The following is a 25,627-nucleotide window of genomic DNA, read 5'->3' on the forward strand; positions in this document are numbered from 1 at the left end:
ATGGTGTTCGTGCTCACAGCTCTCCTCACTCTGTCTGATTAACTCATCCCCTACACTGCCCTTGGTTGCATCCATGTCTTTGCTCTGAGGGGTACTGAAAAACCTTTGGAGCCAGAGTCCTTATTCGCCTGTGACCTTGGCAAACCTCAGTGATACACTGCTTCTCACCCTAGTTGCTCCTCATTCTCTGAAGACATGACATGGTAGCAATGTTGGCCAAGCCTTTCCTCTCTGGAGGTCAGAGAGGTTGAGTAACTTGCTACAGGTCACACAGCCAGTAAGGGGCAGAGCTGGGATTTGAACCCAGGCACCTTGGCTCTAGAGGCTACTTTGTCTTTCACAGTATTACGGATTTGACTCGTCTCGCTCCCCCTTTCCTCTGCCCCTCTGCTTCGTCCCAGCCCAGAGCCAACCATCCCTGAGACACAGTGCCTGTCCCCGGTGGTCCTGTCCTCTGCCCACCAGACGGCTCCATGAGGGCTAAGACTTTTAGGCCCTTGTTGCTGTCTCTGCATGACATTGCATGGGCAAAGCTCCCCCAGGCACAACTGGGAGGGGACGGTGGTGCTCTTTTCTCATCCCTGGTCTCAGGAGGCATAAAGAGCTGTTACCCAAGAACCCAAGATCTGGCCGTGAATCCGAGCTCTGTGCTCTCCCGGCCGCATGACCTCACACAGGCCATTCTTCTGCTGCTCTGCTCTCGCTTTCCTCGGCTCCAAAATAAAAATTCACCACATGCCTAAAACAGCCCGGACGTGAACTTCGGCTAGCATCTCCGTGTCTTACAAAGACACAGGTGCCCTGTTTCCTGGGAGACCGTGGTCAATTCTGTCACCCTAGGAAGGAGCTGAGCTCAGACAAGTGCTCCTCTAAGCTACTGGGGACTTTGCACCCAGCCATTTTTCTAGGTGTCTTTAGGAGCTGACATGCCAGTGTCCAGAGGCAAGCACCTCCCCAGCCATCCCCCGGTGTGTGTTATTTCCTGTGACAGTCCACTGGCCTCCTGCCCGGGGGCCCCCCCGCCTTGGACGGGCTCTCACCTTGTCAGCACCAAGATGGGGCTTTCACAGCTGGTAACTTCAATCAGCCACAGCACACTGCCAGCCCCTCGTCACCCCCTGCCTCTCTCCATGCTGCTGCTTCTCAGCTCCACTCAGCCCTGAGCCTTCTCACTCTTTGCTCGCTCTCGCTCTCTCATTAAAATTGGAAAACCTCGAAATCAGATGAAAGGCACAGACCCACAATACCATGAATAGACAAGTCGCCCCGCAAAGGAGAGCTGTGCGTGTCCCCGTAATGGGGAGCAGCCCTGGTCCTCCCTGACTTTCGTTGGGGGGTGTGCACACATTGCCCCAGAAATATCACTGGCAAGACCGGTCTTTAAATCCAGGCTCTGCACGTTACTGCCCCAATGACTTCACCGGCCTCCACTCCTTCATCTGCAACAGAAAGAAAACAATCCCAGGCTCAGAGAGGGGCTGTAAACTGTTTCAGGTTGCACAGCTAGGGAGTTAAATGGGCAGCTGAGGATGGCACTTAGATCTGACCCTAAATCTTTATATTTTCACCCTTCCACACTCTGGGCAGTTGGTATATGTGTGTTCCTTAAAGCAACAGTTAACGAGGGCGACTCGGTGGCTCAGTTGGTTAAGCATCTGACTCTTGATCTCAGCCCAGGTCTTGATCTCAGGGTCGTGAGTTCAAGCCCCGTCTTGGGCTCCATGCTGAGCGTGGAGCCTACTTTAAAATAAATAAAACAGGCAACAAGTAATCCTCACATAATTAGAACGGCTTAAAAGAAAAATTTTATCCATAATCCCCCCTTCTTCCTCGTCTATAAATATCACCAGCTTCCGAAGTGTTTTTCCAATTGTATGTGTGTCATTTGCAGATAGATAGGGGCATGATATTTCCTGTTCTATTCCGTTTGCTTAACATTATTCCACAGAAGCATTCCACGCTGCTGCAATCCTTACTTCAAATGTTAATGTCTGCCTAATGGCATCGAAGAGACATGCTGTGATCCCCCTAAGTATTCCCGGTTGCCGAATGATGAGGCTGCTTTCAGCTTCTCCCCATCCTCCATCCCACCACTCCAAGCATCCTCTGGTACAGACCTTACTCTGCCTTTTGATTGATTCCCTGTAGGATTAATTCTCAGCAGGTGGGATTCTAGGTTTAAGCTGAGGTTTCTCAGACTGGGCACTACGGACATTTGAGTGAAGCCATTCTCTGTGGAGGGGGCCGTCTTGTGCACTGTAGGTTGTCGGGCAGCATCCCTGTCTCTACCTGCTAAGGCCAGGGGCACACCCCTCCCCCCGACAAACTGTGACAACAAAAAATGTCTCTAGGCATTGCTCAGTGTCTCCTGGGCCGGGGAGGGGGGCCTGGCAAAATCACCCTCAGTTGATTATCATTGTGATAAAGGGTAGGGGTGGATGACATATGCTGCAAATGGAAATCAGAGGTTTTCCAGAATCTGGACAGAATCCAGTTAGGACAGGATCAGAGGAGAGAAGGATGAAACCTCAGAGGGTAGTCAGAAGCACCAAGCTGGAGTGCCAACACCACCCTTAAGCCTTTGTTTCCCCAGGCCTCAGTGTCCCATCTACAAAATGGGAGTAATAATAGTGACCCATTTGCCAAGCTTTCGAGCAGTGAGGGAGGTCACCAGGGTAAGACGCTCAACACAGTGCCAGGTACAGAAAGATCTCAGTAAAATGGCAGTGACCTGTTTGCTCTGGGAGGAGCCCTCTGGCTTGTCCATCTTTGCCTCTGCTGCCTCTGAGGATTCAGAGTTGGGGGAGTCGGCATGGCAGAGTTAAAAGGGAACCATTCTTGTCTGCCTCCTCCCCACACCCAACTGACCTCCCACTCCAGATCCATCTGTGAGGCAGACGAAGCTTCCAGAACCAGCCTCTATGACTGTTCTGGGAAACAGTAATTGGTCCATGCATTTACTCATCCATCCAAGATGTACTGCCTCGTGCAAAGTGGGTGGTGCAGGTTCAGAGCATGGCTCTGGGGTCAGATACACTGGGCTGAGACCTCCCAGGGTGGGCGAGGGAGGTCTGTCTGTGGGCCATGCCCTCGTGGCCCCCAAAATGTCCATGTCCTCTATAAAATTCAAAGCATCTGTCTGAGGGTCTGTAAGCCCATCTATATAGAGAGGATACCTCAAGGGGTGCCCACTATGTACTAGGTGCTCGGTGAACACTAGGCTCAGCCTAGGGTGTATCTCCTCCCCAGAAGCTCGGGCAGGTGGGTGAGTTCTTGTCCAAGGCCAACGTGCGCTTGTGGTCTCTGCCTCCAGGAGAAGTATGTGGAGGAGCTCGCAGCGGTGAGACAGACCCTCCAGACAGACCTGGAGACGTCCATCCGGCGGATTGCCGACCTGCAGGCAGCCTTAGAGGAGGTGGCGTCCAGCGACAGTGACACGGAGAGGTAACCTACGGGAGCCAGGTGCGGCTGGGTGCAGCAGGGGGACTCTGCCCTGGAGCATTCTAGGGTCTTTGGTGAACAGAACTCCTGCTCTCGAGTCTGGGGTGCACATCTGCGGGGAGACCCGGATGCGTTTAGTGGTAGCACGGATAACTGGCTGGCCTGCATGAGGAGGGACAGGATGTTTGCTCCCCTTCTGGTGTCAGCATCTCCTTGTTGCCACTAAAAAACACCTAGCCTAGCTCTCCAAGCCTTTGGGGAGGCGATCGGGGGAGTGCTTGCAAAGTGGGCTGCCAATTGTGATGGTGGGCAAGTTGCATGTCCAATCTGGGCCCAATTCCCTCACATACAAAGTGGACAATAGTACTTTGGACCAACCACATCAAATTGCTCTGTTTTGACTTTGGATGTGCAGATTGACCTTTCGTGTGCTCAACCCACTGCCTACCTCGTAGGGTTGTCAGTAAGAGTCAAATGAGGTACCAGATGGACACCACTTAGAACAGTGCTGGGAATGCACATGGGCTGTCAGGGTGTAAGCTGTGTTTGTGCACATAACGGGCATCTCTTCACAGAAGCAAGAGTTGATTCAGAGATACAAGATTAGACAGCTGGTGATGGGCCAGACCACTCAAATTCAATGTCAGGGCTTCTCTCCTTTCTCAGAAGACAGGTTGCTTCCTACCATCTCCACTCAAGTCTCGAGCTGCCACAGGCCGTGGGTGGGCTGCTCGTCTGGAGGGAGTTTGAGGTGTCATGGGTGGGCACATGGGCTCGGGCTGTTCAGCCCCTGCAGGTGGCCCATAGCGTCCTGTTCCCCAGAGCTGCCTTTGTAACCTTGGCATGTTACTTCTCTGGGAACCACAGCTGTCTGTCTGGCTGCAGCTTCTCTGTCCCCATCCCAGCCTCTGCCATGAAGCCCAGGCTGCAGGGAGAGGCATTTTCTTCGCACTGCTTTGGTAAGAAACGGGGTGCCTTAACCTAACCTTCAGATGTGGCTCTGTCCCTACACACACGTTGGTGGGCTTCATCGGTCACCCCTCCCTCTTGGTCTTTGTCTCTGTGAGGGATGATTCATGTTGCAGCCAGAACAATCCAATATCAGACCATGAGTGCAGCCCTCTCCACTTCCACGAGGACCCTGAGAGAGGTTCAAGGTCACACAGCAAATTAGCATTGTGCACCGGGGGAGAACCCAGGGCTGCTGAGTTTCCTACCCTAGACCTTGGCCTGTCACACCCGCTTAATAAGGTGAAGGAGGGGCCAGCTGCTGACATGCAAGAGGCGTGGGCGGGAGATGAGCGATGAGGGAAATAGTGTTGCAAGTTAGCTGTGGGTTAGCCAGTGGGAAGAACGGGTGGAGCTGACCGTGCCTGGTCAAGGAAAAAAAAGCCTGGAAGGAAACACACCAACATTCTAAGACCTATGGAAGGCATTACTGCTGACCTAAATTCTTGTTTTCTTCTAGCTTATATATTCTATAAGCTCTATATATTCTAAAATTTCTGCAGTGAACATACACACACAGCCCTAGCTATACTAGGGTCCTCTTTAGAAGATTTTGCTCATATAAGTTATGAATTTTATTTTTTAAATTTTTTTAAGATTATTTATTTTAGAGAGAGAAAGTGAGCAGGGTGAAGGGGCAGGGGGAGAGGGAGAGAGAGAGTCCTAAGCAGACTCCACTAAGGGTTGAGCCCAATGTGGGGCTCGATCTCATGACCCCGAGATCACAACCCGAGCTGAAGCCAGAGTCAGTCACTTAACTGACTGAGCCACCCAGGTGCCCCTAAGTTATGGACTTTAGACCCCTGATTTTATAATGTAAACACATCCTTTCCTTGATGTGGTTCTGGGCTGGTTATAAGCTGCTCAGAGCCGTGTAACCTCAGACTTTCTCGTGAAGATGTTCATGCTCAGCATCAGTCAGATGGAGACCCAGTGGGCTCTGCATGTCCTTGCCTTTAAACAAAGGGCTTCATCTAAGAAATCTCAATTTGTGCAAAAACAGCTTCCATGCACAATTCTAAGTACCGCCACCATGCCCTGCTAATTTGCACAGCCGCCAAATTTTGGTGAAGTGGCAAATACTGGTGTTGCACCTGCTTCCTGGCTCATGATTACATTTAGGATGTTCTGTGTGCCGCCTTCCCTGCAGTCTTATTAGAGTCCTGACAGAACTCACGTCTGTAAATATAAACCCTATTTTCAATATTACCCACTTGATCCTGGGGCTGGATCTTCCATTATTAAAGACATTAACGCTTTTGCATTAATTATAGTGAGAATTAATGGTTATGTATACTAGTATTTTTTTTTTTTTACCAACGAGCAAAACTTTGGAACCATTTTTACTTGCATAGCCAGAGATTGCTTTTCTTTTCTTTTCCTTTTTTTTTTTTTTTTTAAAGAGAGAGTCCAAGCTGGGAGGGAGAGGGGCAGAGGGAGAGAGAGAAACTTAAGCAGGCTCCACACTCAGCATGGAGCCTGATGCAGGGCTCAATCCCATGACCCTGAGATCATGACCTGAGCCAAAACCAAGAGTCAGACATTTAACCGACTGAGCCATCCATGTGCCCAGCTTTTTTTTTTCAAGTTTTTATTTTAATTCCAGTATTGTCAATATACAGTGTTATATTAGTTTCCAGTATACAATGCCGTGATTGAACGATTCTATACATTATTCAGTGCTCATCATGATAAGTGTGCTCTTAATCCCCATTTCACCCATCACCCTGCCCACCTCCCCTCTGGTAGCCATTTATTCTTTAGAGGTAAGAGTCTGTTTCTTGGTTTGCCTCTCTCTCTTCTTTTTTCCCTTTGCTCATTTATTTTGTTTTTTCAATTTCACATACGAATGAGATCATATGGTATTTGTCTTTCTCTGGCTCACTTCTTTCACTTAGCATAATACTCTCTAGCTCCATCCACATCATTGCAAATGGCAAGCTTTCATTCTTTTTGACAGCTGAGTAATATTCCTCTGTGTGTGTGTGTGTGTGTGTGTGTGTGTGTGTGTGTGTGTGGACTACATCTTCTTTATCCATTGTCTACTGATGGACACTTGGGTTACTTCCAAAATTTGGCTATTGTAGATAAGGCTGCCATAAACATAGGGTGCATGTATCCCTTTGAATTGATGTTTTCATATTCTTTGGGTAAATACTCAGTAGTGAGATGACTGGATCATAGGGTAGTCTAGTTTTAATTTTTTGAGGACCCTCCATACTGTTTTCCACAGTGGCTGCACCAACAGTGCACAAGGATTCCTTTTTCTCCACATTCTTGCCAACACTTGTTTCTTGTGCTTTTGATTTTAGCCATTGTGACGGGTGTGAGATGATAGCTCACTGTGGTCTTGATTTGCATTTCCTGATGATGAGTGATGTTGAGCATCTCTTCATGTGTCTGTTGGCCATTTGTATGTCTTCTCTGGAGAAATGTCTGTTCATGTCTTCTGCCTACTTTTAATTGTATTCTTTGTTTTAGGGGTGTTCGGATTGCTTTTCTGATACGTGAAAGTTATCAATGAAATTAATGAAAGTTATCAAAATAACAAAATAGGAAAGAGGTAGAGGACCTGTGCTTGGAGGTGTGGATAGAGGCTGGACAGAAGGTGTGACAGGAGCAGGGAGCGCATTCTCATCCGGAGAGTAAGGTCCCAGTGGTGAGGTCACAGAGGGTTAGAGGTATCACTCCAGTCTCAGCTTATAGGGGCTCCTCTAGAGCCTTAAAGGGACCCTCCCTCACCCTCGCCTCCGGTAGGAGGTACTTTCTCTCTTTCTGCTCTGTGCATACCCATCCACCTTTTCTGAGCTCCATAACCTGGGTCCCCGGGAATCCCCTCTGAACCCCAGCTTCCTGTCTGCATTTTCATGATCTTCTGTCCCAGCAGGACTCGGTCCTGACTCTCTGCCCTGTAACTTGGGTTTGAAAGAGATGCAGAGCCGAGATTTCACCCGTAGCACAGGAATAGCGGGGAGACCAGGGGGGAGAATTGCCCACAAAGAAGTCTCGACACATTTCGAAGAATTAATATTGCACAAATCTTGTTCTCTGGTCACGCTGCGATTAAACTGATTATCAGCAATAAAAGGAAATGCATGCCTTGCTAGGCCGCGGAGGCGCCGTCTGGAGCAGAGCCCCAGGTCCTACCCCCGGTACCACCCTGTTCTCTTCCCCGTCTTGACGGCTCTGTACTTCCTGCTTAATTGTCTCATCACCTGGGGTACGTCCGCGGTTTGGATGGGAGCCCGAGGGATTCAGCGAGGTACCTCTCCAAACTGAGCTCTCAATTAGGATTCACACCCACCCTGGGGGGAGAGAGAGTGTGTGTGTGTGTGTGTGGTGCTTCTGCTGGAGGTAAGGTTCTTTAAGAGACTTGTTCAAATTATGAAAAGTCGCATTTCCCCATGTTGGGAATTAGATCTGAGCGTAACAGGCCTTCCAGGCTGGAAACGTGGTTACGTGCTCAGAAATCCAGGTGGCCTGGGCGGCGGCATTTAAACACGTGCCATCCTGCACTCGGGCTCTGTGTTGTGCCTTAGATCGCGGTGTCAACCTTCGCGGATTAATGGGGAAATGCTTTAAGCTGGTGCCCCGGGGCCCGGAGCACGCTCATTACTCATGGAGGGAGGGATGGATCAGCTGACAGTCCCGTCTATTCCTGGCCCAGGGTCTGCAGCTGCTCTGCTTGTCACCTTTCTGGGGGTTTGGGGTGCGGGGAGGGGGGAATGTGTGGAGAGGTCAGTGGACAACCTCTGACTCCTAGGTCAGCGGAGAGTGTATCAATTCCAGCTGGCCCAGTCAGAGACGAAGGCTCTAGAAACGTGTCTTCTGTCACTGTGTTGTGTGTAAGTTGTATGTTTCTCAACATACCTCCTGTTAACGGGGCAAAAATTAGGCTGCAGTAGGATAAGTAGGAAGATGTGAGCCTCACCACATGTGGCAGGTGTCACGTCATTCTGAGTTGATTTATTTAGCAGTAGGCCCAGGCTCTGGCCAGACTGTAAAGCTTCCTGCTACATAGGAAGGCAGGCTTTGGAACTGCTCACATTCCTTTTCCTAAAACTCCCTACCTTCTAATTTGCACCCTCTGAACTCCCTGCCCACCCCCTTGAGTAATAAGCATGCCCCAGGCCTGGGGGGAACAGCTTAAAGCATCTCTCCATTATTCTAGAAGGTTGATGCCCCATTCCCAATGACAAAATGGGGCCCTGGTGCAGGATAGCACATGTTTATTTATTTATTTTTTTTTTTAAAGATTTTATTTATTTGAGAGAGCGAGAAGGAGAGAGAGAGAGAGAGAGCAAATGAGGGGGGAGGTTCAGAAGGAGAAGCAGACTCCCTGCTGAGCAGGGAGCCCGATGCGGGACTCGATCCTGGGACTCCAGGATCATGACCTGAGCCGAAGGCAGTCGCTTAACCAACTGAGCCACCATGTTTAAATGACTTCCCAGAAGCCATCTGGCTTTCCAAGGGTCTTTCCAGCTGGAGAGGCCTGGATACCCAGCTAATGGGGTTCATGGGGAGTCAGGGCTCCAGCCTATTTTATCCACTCCTGCCTTGTGGGAAATGATGGTGATTGGGATGAGAGGTACTCCCTGCTGAGGACTGACTTGGTGCCAGGCTACAAAACCTACTTGTTTTGCAGACGTTGTTCTCACAACTTTTGAGGTTGGTACCCATTTTATGGACAAGGACACTAGAGTCAGAGAAGTCGAGGAGCTGGCTTGGGCTCACCCAGCAAGTGATGGGGCCATGATGGTCTCCAGGCCGACCCCACCTCCCACACTTCCAATGAGCGGGCTCTGCTGTCATGTCCCATGGACCCCTTCTTCCCCCTTTCTCTTGTCAAGGTCTTCATTCTCCGCCAAGTAACTGGCCTGTCATGCTGGAGCACATGTGTCCGTCACTGTGAAGGGGGCCAGTGCATTCTTGTTACTTCCCAGGCAATGTGTGCATTTAGATTGGAATTGTCTGACAAAGACTCGCGCTAAAAGAATACAACAGAAAACATCTAATTAATTACCTTGCCTATCAGCAAACCCCTGTCCACCAATGCCTGGCACAAATTCTTTCAAAGCCACATGCACCAAAAGTGAGAGAAAGAACCACTGATAGGTCAGGAGACAGGAATCTGTCCTGGTTGCACCATCCAATAGATCTGGACCAGGTCGTCTGTCCTTCCTGGGCTTCTGCTGGCCCAGCCAACACATTAAAATCCTCATCATCGCCACCACCATCATCACCATCAATATTCACCTTCCATGTTTTGTTTTTAAATATTTTATTTATTTATTTGAGAGAGAGAGAGAGAGAGAGAGCATGAGTGGGTGAGGGGCAGAGGGAGAAAGAGGCTCCCCACTGAGCAGGGAGCCCGATGTGGGACTCGATCCCGAGACTCCAGGATCATGACCTGAGCTGAAGGCAGATGCTTAACCGACTGAGCCACCCAGGTGCCCTTTCACCTTCCATGTTCAGAGAGGAGGTAACAGTAAGAAATTGGCAAACATGGAGCTTGCAGCCCAGAGACTGTTTCCTCATAGGGTAAAAGGGTCAGTGGATTTCGAATTCCCTTTTAAGTGGAATCCCCCCCCTTTTTTTTTTTGCATCAGCACAAACTCCTATAGAAAAGTTTAGCTTAGGATGGAGTGCAGAGATGAAGGTTCAGGGTTAAGCCTCCCTACTCCGGCTCTCTTCCTGACCCCTTGGAAGCCCCTGTGAGGTCTCCCAGAACACAGGGGCTCCATAGACCATGGTTCACAAACTCGGTATCTACCAGGACCAGTAATCTGTGACTTTAAAAAGTCACTCTGGTGGGGATTTCTACCCATCTGGTTCAGTGAGTCCCAGGACCACACAGAAAAAAGCTCCTGCTTCTGCCTGAAAGCCTTTCCCCTCCCCCTACCTCCAAGGTGTAGACCATTGCAGGGTGAAGCTGTTAAGTGCCTTGTGCAATTTCTCAGACCGTAAAGTTTCCAGAAGCTCTCCTCAACCCAACCTCTTTATTTTAAACATACTCTGTTTTGTTGAGACCTTCTAAGATGGCGGGTAGTATGGGGCGCAGACCAGACACCCCCCTTAGCCTGGATGGTAATTGATCAGAAGTTGACAAGCAAAACGCCTAGCAGACCTTGACTTTAACCTCAGCAGTTCTGTGAAAATTCAGTGACATGGGTTCACAGGTGAAAGCAACCGGTGCACAGATTAAAATGCCTATAAAAATACAGGATTATTTTCAGGAAGCATCCATACTGGTATCTTTTTATTTCTCGTGGGTTCTCTTTCGGGGTCATGGGCTTGGAAGGTACTTATAAGGATTGCTGATAATCTTACGCTCTTACAAGATTGTTTCTTTAGATTCTTCACCATTTTTTTCCCCACATGGTGATAAAGGGTATAATCGTCGTTGATACAGCAGTGATGGGTCACGCCTGCTGCCTGCTTATTTCTCATAAAAAAACATATATATATATTGGCTCGGAAAACCCAGTGTTTTCTGTTAAGGCAGAAACCAGCACTGAGATTAGCTATTGTAATAGAGTCTGGCAGGAGCCTGAGGCTCTTCCCAAAGGAGGGGGTCTAATTAAGGGACTGTTTGCAAAGATATGGGCCCTGTGTAGGGAAGCACCCCGGATGGTACAGCACCCAGGGGCTCGTAGTCATGCCTGGGAGCATATAGGGAGGGCTGCCGGGCAGGAGAAGCTCTAGCTTTTGGTTGAGGGCTGGAGCCAATGCCAGGAGAAGCAGTAGGGAGAATTCTAAGAGAATAAATACTCCAGCTTCCTCTCTTCCTTCCTCCCCTCCAGTGGCCATCCGAGTTCCCTACTGGCCACACCCAAGGGGAAGCTACGGGGCAGGGAGCCCATGGATGTGGCCTGTCTAGATCAGCCTTCGGGGCACACAGCAGGGTGGACAGCATGAAGTGGAGAAGGAATGGAGAGAAGACGTCTCCAAGTAAATGCCTCTTTAGTCTGGGGGGAGAGGAGAGTTCTTTCAGAAGGGGACAGATTTAAATGCTCACTTCAGCCATGGGGCTCGCACGCATGGAATCGGCAAGGGTAACTAGTGGTCACGAATGAACACCAGCACGTGTTTTGATCAGTGATCTTCTCCTGTAAAGACTTTCCTGGGCTGGGTTCCATTAAAGATTGTTGTTCAGTCAAATGAAGTATGTCAGAGAGAACTTGTTTCCTGCAGAGCTCAAGGCAAGTTGCCTTAGGATTATGAAGATGTTAGGTTGCCTGGACACCCTCTAGGACCTGTGAGCACAGCCTCTTCTAATCCAGAGTCCTGGAATCCTGGGGTGGGGAGTGGGCCTGAAGCACCCCCACACACAACATGCCCCAAATCCCACCCCTGCTGCAGCCGGGCTTTGCCTATCTTCCCAGCCTGTGGCCATGAGGAAAATCGTTCTGAGTATAACTAAGCCTCTCTATTATCATACACCATTATAACTCAATGGCTTGGGCCACAGCTGTCTTCGGGTTTTTTTTTTTTTTTCTTTCAATGAACATTCTAGAAGATTTAACCTTATTCCCTGAAACCCCTCTGCTTCTGAGGTTGCCTTGTCTACCACATCCTTAGCTTCTCTGGCTTCACTGGAACCAGTGTCCTTAGCCTGGGTCTTGTGTACCAGGAGTTCAAGGGAGTTTGTCCAGGCCTGAGATCTAGATGATACTGTGAATTCTCAGGTGTTGGGCTAAAATTTGAGTCAGTGCTTGTTCATTCGGAGAAGCAGAAGTGGAAGTTCTATAGTCTTCATAAAAGATTCTCAGAAATAAGCCCCAGGACTCCTGCTTTAACCACAAGTGCACCCTTTCCAGTGTATATAATCATCAAGTATCTAAGCTGGACCAGGCCTCAGCTCACTGGCCCAAACTCCTTTAGTTCACAGATGGGGAAACTGAGATCCCAGGCAGTGAAGGGGGGCAGGGGCAGGGCCACCCAGTGAGCTCTCTAGGATTTGGTTGCCCTTTCTCTCTGTCTCTTATTCTATCCACAACCCTTGTCCAGTAGAGCCATAGAAAGACTCAGGTCTCTAGCAGGATTAGAGTTTGATCTGCTCATGTGGACCACTTCAGTTCACAAAGTGGTGTTTTTAAGTAGTTGGTTAAAAGCTGCATCAACACTTTGTATATAGATCCCTGAGAAGATTCAGGGTCACTCACCAAAGACACTTTTGTCCTATTGTGGGGTTTTTTTTTTTTATTGGCACCAAATCAAATGGTTACAAACTTAGTGTCTTAAACCAACACAGATTTTATTATCTTACAGTTCTGTCGATTAGAAGCCCAAGGAGGATCTCCCTGGCCTAATTAAGGTGTCAGAAGGGCTGTGTTCCTTCTGGAGCCTCTAGGGGGAGAATGCATTTCCTTCCCTTTTCCCATTGGTGGAGGATACTAACACACCTTGGCTTGCAATACTTCCATCATCAGAGCCAGCCACAGGGACCTAAGTATCTTGGGGTTGAGGATTAGGGCCTTGACATCTCTGGGGGTTGCTCTTCTTCCTCTCCTAGGGTCATTCACAAAAGCTGCTTTTGTGACACTAGAGAAGTCACAGCAAACTCTTCTTTAAAAGCCTAGATAGTAAGTATGTTAGGCTTTGGGGGCCCTATGATCTTTCTCGCCACTACTCTGCTACTGTAGAGCAAAAACCGTCATGGGCAAAATGGAAATGAGTCAGTGTGGCTGTGTTTTAATAAAACTTTATTTACAAAAGAAACATCTGTAGGTTGGATTTGGTCGATAGCTGAAGTTCATTGAATTCATAAAGCATTGTCTGAGAGAATTTCTGGTCTGGCCTGAGCCCTGGGGCCAAAGGGATGAAGACATGTTCTTGGTTCATGAGGGGCTCTTGCGGTCCTGGTAAGGACAGACAGGTGTGAATAGAAGCCCCCAGACTGACCGGCCCTTGAGTGTAGGGACCAAGGAGCCAGAGGTACATCCCTCGGAGAAGCGACCGGGTTTTCTAAGGAAGGAATTCCCCAGATTCCACACAAAGAATAAAGCTGGGAGGCCCTGGCCTGTGAACCCAGGGTTCAAATAGGGTCTCACGTATCTGAGGTCATGGTTTGGCTGTCTACACCCACACACTGGGCAACCGCCTTCTGGTTACGAGCATGAGGTTAATAGCTCTTACAGATCTGGGACTCAACGCTGTGTGACCTTGAACAAGGGTGCCAGTTTCCTTATTCACTAAATGGACCTAGGTGGGATGGTTAGATGAGATCGCACGGAAAGCGTACTTGTTGAATGAAGGGATGCTCCCTCCAGAATAGCTACTCCTGTAATTAGTCTCGGAGTTTTCCCAGAATGCCCTGTAAGCTGGCCTCTTGCCCTCTTGTCTGATTCGCTAGCACTCACAAAGAACATAAAGCAAATGCATTGCTCATTGACAGTAATGATGCTGTTAATAATAGCAGTACGGGTTGTCCTAAAGCAAGAGCAGTGATAATGGTTGTTGCCTTTTAAGCAACACTATTTATTTGTCAGGAACCATGCCGAGATCTTGATAGGGGTTATCTCGCTTCACAGGAAGCATCTGCTCCACTACTCAGCCCCATTTGTAACCACATTTTACAAAGGAGCATGGGAGGGTCGGAGAAGGCAAGGGACTTGCCTGAGCTCACACAGCAGCAAAGGAAGTGGAACTCAAACCCAAGTTGGTCTGACACCAAAGACCACGTTCTTCCCCTGGTAGCACAAGGATGACAGGCTCTTTCTTGTGTCTCCTTCTAGTGTCCAGACAGCAGTGGACTGCAGCAGTGGCAGAAAAGAGGCGTAAGTTAACCCCGAGGAGAACACTGAGCAGTTGACATTGAAGTTAAGAACGAGCCCTTGGTTCTCTGTGTCCAGTCTGCAGGGGGAATGTCCACACCCACTTGGAGAATTACTAGCAATGCCCATGATAGCTGGGACCCCATGGTCATAACACATGGCACCGGGGACATGTTATTGAACAGTGCAACTTCTTTTAGACAGAGAGAAGCCCATGACTTAGCAGGCCACCATCCCCTTCAAATACCTTCAGTGGCTCCCTATTGCCTCAGAGCAGACTTTTTAGACTGACATTTGAGCCCCACACGTATCTGACTCTTACCTCCCTCTCTACCTGGGACTCCTACTTTCCATATCATCTGTGCCCTGTCCCCTTCCAACCTCCATACTTATGTGTATGCTGTTCCTTCCAGGTCAAATTCCTTTCTCCAGGCCCTGCATTGTCAAGCCCTAAACTTCAAACACATTGTGGCTCAACTATCATTACTTAATGCCTTCCCTTATGTCTCCAAGAAGCAAAGCAATGCTCCTTCCTTATTCTCCTACTCTCTGCCCCTTTCTATGGCATTGATAATTTTCTCCTTTATTTTGTGGTTATTTCTATAGATGCGTACTCTGCTAAGACAGGATCAATGTTGGGTCCATGTTTATAGCTCATTCCCATGGTTCCCGGCATAAAGTATTCTATAAACAAGCAAATGAATTTATAGACAGACACAAATATGGATAAATATCAATACAGATATCAATACTGATATAGATGTCGATATTAATAGATATAGTTGAGTGAGTATATAAACCAGAAAATAAAATAATCATTGAGCACCCACATCAATGACAGGCCCACACAAGGCCTAATTTCAGAATTAGGGGACAGAAAAGTAGTCTCTGTTTGCAAAGACATTCTGGTTAAGGCAGGCAAAGAGTTAAGACCTTCACAGTTGACATATTCCATGGACATATCATTTGGTATAAAATTCAGTGCCAAATTTTACTCTCAAATCAGAGTTGCTTCAACATCTGTATCAGAGTATTTACCTCCCCAGAGAAGGGCAGCGGTTAGTAGCATGGGCGTTGGAATCAGAGAGACCTGGGTTTGCCTCCCAACTTCATGACTAAGTGGGTGACCTTGGCAAGAACCAAGTTGGCCTCCTCAAATTCCATTACTCTCATCTATATAATGGGGACAGCACTGGCTCCCGTCTCTCAGGGATGCTGTTGTGAGCACTGATTGAGGTTATGCATGTATAGCACTTAGCACAAGCCTGGCTTATGCTTAGGGGTGAGTATCTAGTTATTGCCGTTACTGTGGTTGTCATCGTGCTGACAGCATCCTGTCTTCTGGTTCTAGAGATAACGTCTCCCTCCTCAGCTCCCAGCCAGAGGGCAGTCTGCAGTCCTGGGTGAGCTGTACTCTGTCCCTGGCCACAGATACCATGAGGATCCCCTCTCCACAGTCAGCCAGCAGCAGCCACATCCTCAGCTCCAGGTAAGAGTATGTCCCTGCTGCCTCTGGAATGCCGGTAGCTCGAAGAATCTCATACTTTGAAGGTTGTTGTTCATATCTTCCATTTTCTCCAGCTAAGGCAAGGTCGGTCAGCCATGGCCTTGGACAGTGTGAGCTATGACCCTGCCACTTCTTAGCTGAACGACTTTAGGCAGGTCGGTTGTCTTCTCTGAGCCTTCATTTCCTCATCTGTGCAACAGGAAATATAATTCTCTTTACTGCTCTGAACAGTTGAAATGATGAGGATCTAATGCAGCCCTCCCTAAAGCATGGTTCTCTAGATGATTTTTAAATAGCATGTGGTGAACATTTTTAAAATAACTATGGATTTATTATAGTTGCCTTCTATCTAAAGCAAGTCCTACTTATCTCCCACTTATAGATTGTTCTGGATTTAAATGTTTCTTTTGTAAACATACTCACTTAAGCGTTTCTGTATTTGGGGGGTTTTTTAATGGTGAATCAGTATCAAGACAGTTAGGCTGGATGATTTCTCCCTCAGGGGTTTTAGCTTTGTTCTGAATGTCAAGGTTTTATATTTTCCCCACCACAGAGGGAGATGGATTCAGTTACAGCCTGAGATGAAACTCTTGCAAATCTGTAGGACTGCCAACAATAGGTTCCTCTGACAACTGGGCCTTGGGATCTGCTCTTAGTTTAGGACTTAAATCCATCTTCACTCTTGTTTTTCAGCCAGCTTTGTTTCTCTCAGCTCGTTTGGTTTTCCGTTTCAAGGGCGGCCCTCTTGTAATTAGGAGTAATGGCCATAAATCAGAAATTATGGATTAAGCAGATGTGTAATTGAGATGAAATACACACTGCTTTTGTGATAACAGAAGAACCAGTGTGATAAAAAAGAGTCCCAGACTCAAGGGGCAAACTCCCCTTCCTGACATGAAATGTGTTTGCTCTGAAGGTGGGGGGGAACGTCTCTACAAAAAGAAGGAGGTGGAAGTTCACGCTAACCTTTTGGGCATATTCAGCAAATGGCAAATGTCTGACACATGCCTGCAGATAATCTTAGGCTGAAAAATTTGACGTTGAAAATATCAAAGAGAGACTCCAAGAGTGGGGATGCATTGGGGAGTTAATTAAAGCAAGATTATCTGATTACTGCTCTTAATTAAAAACAAAGGCCTGTATGGAGAAAGAGTCACCTCCTCTGTGAACCCCAAAGGATGAGGACTTTTTCTCTCCTGATAAATACATACCCCCTGTTTTTCCCCATCAGCCAGTGTAGAAGGCGGCAAAAACAACACTGGCGGTGGCCATAGCAGGATGGGAATGCTCATTAACAGAAAATCTGAGTTTCGTAATTAACAATTTGACAGGCATACCTCGCTGTATTATGTTCACGGTAGTGCACGGACAGAGTGCGTTTCTTACAAATTGGGGTTTGTCAAGCAAGTCAATCAGTGTCATTTATCCAACAGCATTTGCTCTGTCTTTCTGTGTCATATCTTGGTAATTCTTGCAATATTTCAAACTTTCTCCTTACTATTATATTTGTTATGGTGATCTGTCATCAATGATCTTTGATGGTACTATTGTCATTATTCTGGGGCACCACGGATAACATGTCCATATAAGACAGTGAACTTAATCCACAAATGTTGTGTGTGTAATGAATGCTCCACTGACCAGCCATTCCTCCGTCTCTCTCCCTCTCCTCGTGCCTCTCTATTCCCTGAGGCATAACAATATTGAAATTAGGCCCATTAATAACCCTCCAGTGGCCTCCAAGTGTCTAAGGAAAAGGAAAAGTCACTACCACTCATTTTAAATCGAAAGCTAGAAATGATTCAGCGTAGTGAGGAAGGCACATCGAAAGCTCAGAGAGACTAAAACCTGGGCCTCTTGTGCCGAACACTTAGCCACATGGTGGACACAAAGCAAGAGATCTTGAAGGAAATGACAAGTGCTACTCCAGGGAACACACGAATGAAGAAAACAGCCTTCTTGCTGATCTGGAGAAAATATGCATGGTCCGGATGGAAGGTCAAACCTGGCACAACACTCCCTGAAGCCAGAGCCGAACCCAGAGCAAGGCCCTAACTCCCTTCCATTCTGTGAAGGCTGAATGGTGAGGTGAGGAGGCTGCAGAAGGAACGTCTGAAACTAGCCGAAGTTGGTTCACGAGGTTTAAGGAAAGAAGCCATCTCCATAACACAGAAGTGCAAGGTGAAGCAGCAGGTGCTCGTGTAGAAGCTGCAGCAAGTTCTCCAGAAGATCCAGCTAAGCTCATCCATGAAGGTGGCTACATCAAACAATGATTTTCAGGGTCGATGTAAGAACCTACTATTGGAGGACTTTCATAGCTACAGAGGAAAAGTCAATGCCTGGCTTCAAAGCTTCAAAGGACAGCCTGACTCTCTTGTGAGGGGCTAATGCAGCTGGTGTCTCTGAGTGGAAGCCACTTACCATTCTGAAAATCCTAGGGCCCTGAAGCATAATGCTAAATCTACTCTGTCCGTGCTCTATAAATGGGATAACAAAGCCTGGGTGACAGCACATCTGTTTACATCACAGTTTACTGAAGATCTTAGGCCCACTGTTGAGACCTGCTGCTCAGATAAAAAAGAGATGCCTTTCAGAATATCACTGCTCATTGGCAGTGCACCTGGTCATCCAGGAGCTTGGATGGCATGGAGATGTTCGAGATTAATGTTTTCATGCCTGCTAACACGGCATCCATTCCTGCAGCTCGTGGACCAAGGAGTCATGTCAACTTTCAGGTCTTACTATTTAAGAAATACATTTGAAAGGCTAGAGCTGCCGTCGATAGTGCGTCCTCTGATGGGTCTGGGCAAAGTAAATTGGAAACCTTCTGGAAGGGGTTCACCATTCTAGATAACACTAAGAACATTCCTGATTCATGGGATAGGTCAAAATAGCAATGTTAACAGAGTGTGGAAGAGGTTGACCCAACCTTCGTGGAGGACTTGGAGGGGTGCAAGACTTCAGTGGAAGAAGTAGCTGCAGATGGGGTGGGAACAGCAAGAGAACTAGAATTAGACGTGGAGCCTGAAGACGGGACTGAATCGCTAGAAACTTGCGATAAAACTTGAACCGATGAGGCGTTGCTTCTCGTGGATGAGCAGCGAAGGTGGTGTCTGGAGATGGAATCTACTCCTGGTGAGGATGCTGTGAAGACTGTTGACATGGCGACAAAGCACTCAGAACGTTCCATACACTTAGTCGATAAAGCAGCAGCAAGGTTTGAGAGGATGGACTCCAAGTTTGAAAGAAGTTCTGCAGTGGGTAAAACGCTATCCTGCACCATCGCCTTACCCTGCTCCTACAGCTGTGCCTCAAGCAGAGTCTGTCCTCGGCATCCCCAGGCACCCTGTCCAGAGCCTAGCCCCCCTACCTTCCTTTTCCCCTTCCAAGTCCTCAGGCTTGGCCCAGCACAGCTCAGAGCAGTGGTGCCTGTACCAAGGACAGTGATGTGGCAGGAGGCAAGGAGGGACCATAAGCTCCTTGTCTATTTTCTTTAAGTCTGCATCCCTGGGGCTAGCACACAGTTGGTGCTCAATAAATGTTTGTTGAGGGGGCACCTGGGTGGCTCTGTCGGTTAAGCGTCCGATGAGATTTTTGGCTCAGGTCATGATCTCAGGGTCATGAGATCAAGCCCTGCATTGGGTTTCTGGGTGTGGAGCCTGCTTGAGATTCTCTCTCTCCCTCTGCCCCTCCCCCCCCAACTCGCATGCACACAGTCTCTCTCTCTCTCTCTCTCTCTCTCAAAAAAAAAAAAATTAACTAACCATGAATAGTGAATAACTAACTATGACATCAAGGCAGGAGCAGAAATATTAACCCTACTTGGTCATATCTCAATACGAACTGTGACTCACAGAGGTCGGTAATTGATCAATGTCCCATAGCAAGTAAGTAGAAGAGCCAGTCTTTGAACCCAGATTTGAATCCCTCCAAAGCCTGTATTTGCATTTCCTGCACTACCATGGCTCTCTGGCATTTATCCGGGGGGGGGTGGCGGTGCAGATCACTGATCTGCAAAATTCACTGGCAAACAACCATTCTTTTTTTTTTTTTTTTTTTGGTTTGTTGGACACATATTTATTATCATTTTTTAAAATTTGTTTGGAAACTATTATTACAAAAGTAACATATTTGATATTTTAAATACTTCAAAGGGTTTAGAAGTATATAAAATACAAGGTAAAATATATATAAATTGTATATAAAATACAAGAAACCCTCAATCTTACTCCTCTCAGATAATGCCCTTTGGATTATGTACATAATGGTGAAAGGAAAAATGGGTTGAGCTATGCATACTGTCTGCAATGTATTTTATTTTCAGTTAAGAAAATATCGTGGCTATATTTTCAGACATACAAATTTCAGATCAGGGAACTGAAGTCCATAGATTCCCAGAAGTCTCCATGGGTACATTCAGGATACCCGTGGCCCCTGAAATCTTGGGTGCTTTTTCAAGGGTTTGAAGACATTCCCTTGGTCTCTGAGCAAAACAGCTCCTACATCATTTTCAAGTCTTTTCTGACATTGTGATCATTTTTAAAAATTGAGATGTTCTTTACATATAACATTGTGGAAATTTAAGGTGTACAACGTGTTGATTTGATACACTTACATGTTGCAATATGATTGCCTCTGTAGTGTTAGCCAACACCACTGTCACATCACAAAATTATCATTTCTTTTTTGTGGTAAGAATATTTAAGATTGACATTCTTAGCACCTTTGTTTTTTTTTAATAATTTTTTATTGTTATGTTAATCACCATACATTGCATCATTAGTTTTTCATGAGGTGTTCCATGATTCATTGTTTGTGCATAACACCCAGTGCTTCACGCAGAATGTGCCCTCTTTAATACCTATCACCAGGCTAACCCATCCCCCCACCCTCCTCCCCTCTAGAACCCTCAGTTTGTTTTTCAGAGTCCATCGTCTCTAATGGTTCGTCTCCCCCTCCGACTTACTCCCTTTCATTCTTCCCCTCCTGCTATCTTCTTTTTTTTTCTTAACATATATTGCATTATCTGTTTCAGAGGTACAGATCTGTGATTCATCAGTCTTGTACAATTCACAGTGCTCACCATAGCACATACCCTCCCCAATGTCTATCAACCAGCCACCCCATCCCTCCCACCCCCCACCACTCCAGCAACCCTCAGTTTATTTCCTGAGATTAAGAATTCCTCATATCAGTGAGGTCATGTGATACATGTCTTTCTCTGATTGACTTATTTGACTCAGCATAACACCCTCCAGTTCCATCCACGTCGTTGCAAATGGCAAGATCTCATTCCTTTTGATGGCTGCATAATATTCCACTGTGTATATATACCACCTCTTCTTTATCCATTCATCTGTCGATGGACATCTTGGCTCTTTCAACAGTTTGGCTATTGTGGACGTTGCTGCTATAAACACTGGGGTGCACGTACCCCTTCGGATCCCTACATTTGTATCTTTGGGGTAAATACCCAGTAGTGCAATTGCTGGATCGTATGGTAGCTCTATTTTCAACTGTTTGAGGAACCTCCATACTGTTTTCCAGAGTAGTTGCACCAGCTTGCATTTCCACCAACAGTATAGGAGGGTGCCCCTTTCTCCGCATCCCTGCCAACATCCGTCGTTTCCTGACTTGTTAATTTTAGCCATTCTGACGGGTGTGAGGTGGTATCTCATTGAGGTTTTGATTTGGATTTCCCTGATGCCGAGCGATGTTGAACACTTTTTCATGTGCCTGTTGGCCATTTGGATGTCTTCTTTAGAAAAATGTCTGTTCATGTCTTCTGCCCATTTCTTGATTGGATTATTTGTTCTTTGGGTGTTGAGTTTGATAAGTTCTTTATAGATTTTGGATACTAGCCCTTTATCTGATATGTCATTTGCAAATATCTTCTCCCATTCTGTCGGTTGTCTTTTGGTTTTGTGGACTGTTTCTTTTGCTATGCAAAAGCTTTTGATCTTGATGAAATCCCAATAGTTCATTTTTGCCCTTGCTTCCCTTGCCTTTGGCGATGTTTCTAGGAAGAAGTTGCTGCGGCTGAGGTCGAAAAGCTTGCTGCCTGTGTTCTCCTTTAGGATTTTGATGGACTCCTGTCTCACGTTTAGGTCTTTCAACCATTTGGGGTCTGTTTTTGTGTGTGCTGTAAGGAAATGGTCCAGTTTCATTCTTTTGCATGTGGCTGTCCAATTTTCCCAACACCATTTGTTGAAGAGACTGTCTTTTTTCCATTGGACATTCTTTCCTGCTTTGTCAAAGATGAGTTGACCATAGAGTTGAGGGTCCATTTCTGGGCTCTCGATTCTGTTCCATTGATCTATGTGTCTGTTTTTGTGCCAGTACCATACTGTCTTGATGATGACAGCTTTGTAATAGAGCTGGAAGTCCGGAATTGTGATGCCGCCAGCTTTGCTTTTCTTTTTCAAGATTCCTCTGGCTATTCGGGGTCTCTTGTGGTTCCACACAAATTTTAGGATTATTTGTTCCATTTCTTTGAAAAAAGTGGATGGAATTTTGATGGGGATTGCATTGAATGTGTAGATTGCTCTAGGTAGCACTGACATCTTCACAATGTTTGTTCTTCCAGTCCATGAGCATGGAACGTTTTTCCATTTCTTTGTGTCTTCTTCAATTTCTTTCATGAGTATTTTATAGTTTTCTGAGTACAGATCCTTTGCCTCTTTGGTTAAATTTATTCCTAGGTATCTTATGGTTTTGGGTGCCATTGTAAATGGGATCGACTCCTTGATTTGTCTCGCTTCTGTCTTGTTGTTGGTGTATAGGAATGCCACTGATTTCTGTGCATTGATTTTATATCCTGCTACTTTACTGAATTCCTGTATGAGTTCTAGCAGTTTTGGGGTGGAGTCTTTTGGGTTTTCCACATACAGTATCATATCATCTGCAAAGAGTGAGAGTTTGACTTCCTCTTTGCCGATTTGGATGCCTTTGATTTCTTTTTGTTATCTGATTGCTGTGGCTAGGACTTCTACTACTATGTTGAATAGCAGTGGTGACAGTGGACATCCCTGCCGCGTTCCTGACCTTGGGGAAAAGCTCTCAGCTTTTCCCCATTGAGAATGATATTCGCTGTAGGTTTTTCATAGATGGCTTTTATGATATTGAGGTAGGTACCCTCTATCCCTATACTCTGAAGAGTTTTGATCAAGAAAGGATGCTGTACTTTGTCAAATGCTTTTTCTGCATCTATTGAGAGGATCCTATGATTCTTGCTCTTTCTTTTGTTAATGTATTGTATCACGTTGATTGATTTGCGGATGTTGAACCAACCTTGCAGCCCAGGGATAAATGCCACTTGGTCCTGGTGAATAATCCTTTCAATGTACTGTTGGATCCTATTGGCTAGTATTTTGGTGAGAATTTTTGCATCCATGTTCATCAAGGATATTGGTCTGTAATTCTCCTTTTTGATGGGGTCTTTGTCTGGTTTTGGGATCAAGGTAATGGTGGCCTCATAAAATGAGTTTGGAAGTTTCCCTTCCATTTCTATTTTTTGGAACAGTTTCAGGAGAATGGGTATTAATTCTTCTTTAAATGTCTGATAGAATTCCCCTGGGAAGCCATCTGGCCTTGGGCTTTTGTTTGTTGGGAGATTTTTGATGACTGCTTCAATTTCCTTAGTGGTCATAGGTGTGTTCAGGTTTTCCATTTCTTCCTGGTTCAGTTTTGGTAGTTGATACATCTCTAGGAATGCACCCATTCCTTCCAGGTTATCTAATTTGCTGGCATAGAGTTGCTCATAATATGTTCTTATAATTGTTTGTATTTCTTTGGTGTTGGTTGTGAACTCTCCTCTTTCATTCATGATTTTGTTGATTTGGGTCATTTCTCTTTTCTTTTTGATAAGCCTGGCCAGGGGTTTATCAATCTTGTGAAATCTTTCAAAGAACCAGCTCCTAGTTTCGTTGATCTGTTCTACCGTTCTTTTGGTTTCTCTTTCATTGATTTCTGCTCTGATCTTTATTATTTCTCTTCTCCTGCTGGGTTTAGGCTTTCTTTGCTGTTCTTTCTCCAGCTCCTTTAGGTGTACGGTTAGGTTGTGTATTTGAGACCTTTCTTGTTTCTTGAGAATGGCTTGTATTGCTATATACGTTCCTCTCAGGACTGCCTTTGCTGTATCCCAAAGATTTTGAACAGTTGTGTTTTCATTTTCATTGGGGTCCATGAATTTTTTTAATTCTTCTTTAATTTCCTGGTTGACCCATTCATTCTTTAGTAGAATGCTCTTTAGCCTCCATGTATTTGAGTTCTTTCCGACTTTCCTCTTGTGATTGATTTCTAGTTTCAAAGCATTGTGGTCTGAACATATGCAGGGAATAATCCCAATCTTTTGGTACCGGTTGAGACCTGATTTGTGACCTAGGATGTGATCAATTCTGGAGAATGTTCCATGGCACTAGAGAAGAATGTGTATTCCGTTGCTTTGGGATGGAATGTTCTGAATATGTCTGTGAAGTTCATTTGGTCCAGTGTGTCATTTAAAGTCTTTATTTCCTTGTTGATCTTTTGCTTAGATGATCTGTCCATTTCAGTCGGGGGTTGTTAAAGTCCACCACTATTATTGTATTGTTGTCAATGTGTTTCTTTGCTTTTGTTATTAATTGCCTTATATAACTGGCTGCTCCCACGTTAGGGGCATAGATATTTACAATTGTTAGATCTTCTTGTTGGATAGACCCTTTAAGGAGGATATAGTGTCCTTCTTCATCTCTTATTACAGTCTTTGTTTTAAAGTCTAATTTGTCTGATATAAGGATTGCCACCCCAGCTTTCTTTTGGTGTCCATTAGCATGGTAAATGGTTTTCCACCCCCTCACTTTCAATCTGGGGGTGTCCTTGGGTCTAAAATGAGTCTCTTGCAGACAGCATATGGATGGGTGTTGTTTTTTAATACAATCTGATAGCCTGTGTCTTTTGATTGGGGCATTGAGCCCATTTACATTCAGGGTAACTATTGAAAGGTATGAATTTAGTGCCATTGTATTGCCTGTAAGGTGACTCTTACTGTATATCGTCTGTGTTCCTTTCTGATCTATGCTGCTTTTAGGCTCTCTTTTTGCTTAGAGGACCTCTTTCAATATTTCTTGTAGGGCTGGTTTTGTGTTTGCAAATTCCTTTAGTTTTTGTTTGTCCTGGAACCTTTTTATCTCTCCTTCTATTTTCAATGATAGCCTGGCTGGATATAGTATTCTTGGCTGCATATTTTTCTCGTTTAGTGCTCTGAAGATATCATGCCAGTCCTTTCTGGCCTGCCAGGTCTCTGTGGATAGGTCTGTTGCCAATATAATGTTTCTACCATTGTAGGTTACATATCTCTTCTCCCGAGCTGCTTTCAGGATTTTGTCTTTGTCTCTGAGACTCATAAGTTTTACTATTAGATGTCAGGGTGTTGACCTATTTTTATTGATTTTGAGAGAGGTTCTCTGTGCCTCCTGGATTTTGATGCCTGTTTCCTTCCCCACATTAGGGAACTTCTCTGCTATTATTTGCTCCAATATACCTTCTGCCCCTCTCTCTCTTTCTTCTTCTTCTGGGATCCCAATTATTCTAATGTTGTTTCGTCTTATCGTATCGCTTATCTCTCGAATTCTGTCTTCGTGATCCTGTAGTTGTTTCTCTCTCTTTTTCCCAGCCTCTTTATTTTCCATCATTTGGTCTTCCATATTGCTGATTTCTCTTCTGCCTCATTTATCCTAGCAGTTAGTGCCCCCATTTTTGATTGCACCTCATTAATAGCCTTTTTGATTTCGACTTGGTTAGATTTTAGTTCTTTTATTTCTCCAGAAAGGGTTTCTCTAATAACTTCCACACTTTTTTCAAGCCCAGCTAGTATCTTAAAGTCATGATTCTGAACTCTAGGTCCGACATCGTACTA

At 46.0% G+C, this 25,627-nt stretch overlaps 1 protein-coding gene across 3 annotated transcripts in view; it reads left to right on the forward strand.

Moving 5' to 3' along the window:
- The window catches only part of MYO18B (myosin XVIIIB), a 264,358-nt gene that overhangs the window by 215,690 nt on the left and 23,041 nt on the right, over window positions 1-25,627 (forward strand). For all 3 annotated transcript variants that reach the window (XM_035724040.1, XM_035724041.1, XM_027577179.2), the window contains exons 40-42: window positions 3,314-3,444; window positions 14,187-14,228; window positions 15,577-15,714. In XM_035724040.1, coding sequence (XP_035579933.1) covers window positions 3,314-3,444; window positions 14,187-14,228; window positions 15,577-15,714 — 311 coding nt within the window. The remainder of the gene's footprint in view (window positions 1-3,313; window positions 3,445-14,186; window positions 14,229-15,576; window positions 15,715-25,627) is intronic.

The sequence above is a fragment of the Zalophus californianus genome, chromosome 14 (assembly GCF_009762305.2).
Source record: "Zalophus californianus isolate mZalCal1 chromosome 14, mZalCal1.pri.v2, whole genome shotgun sequence".
Taxonomy (NCBI): domain Eukaryota; kingdom Metazoa; phylum Chordata; class Mammalia; order Carnivora; family Otariidae; genus Zalophus; species Zalophus californianus.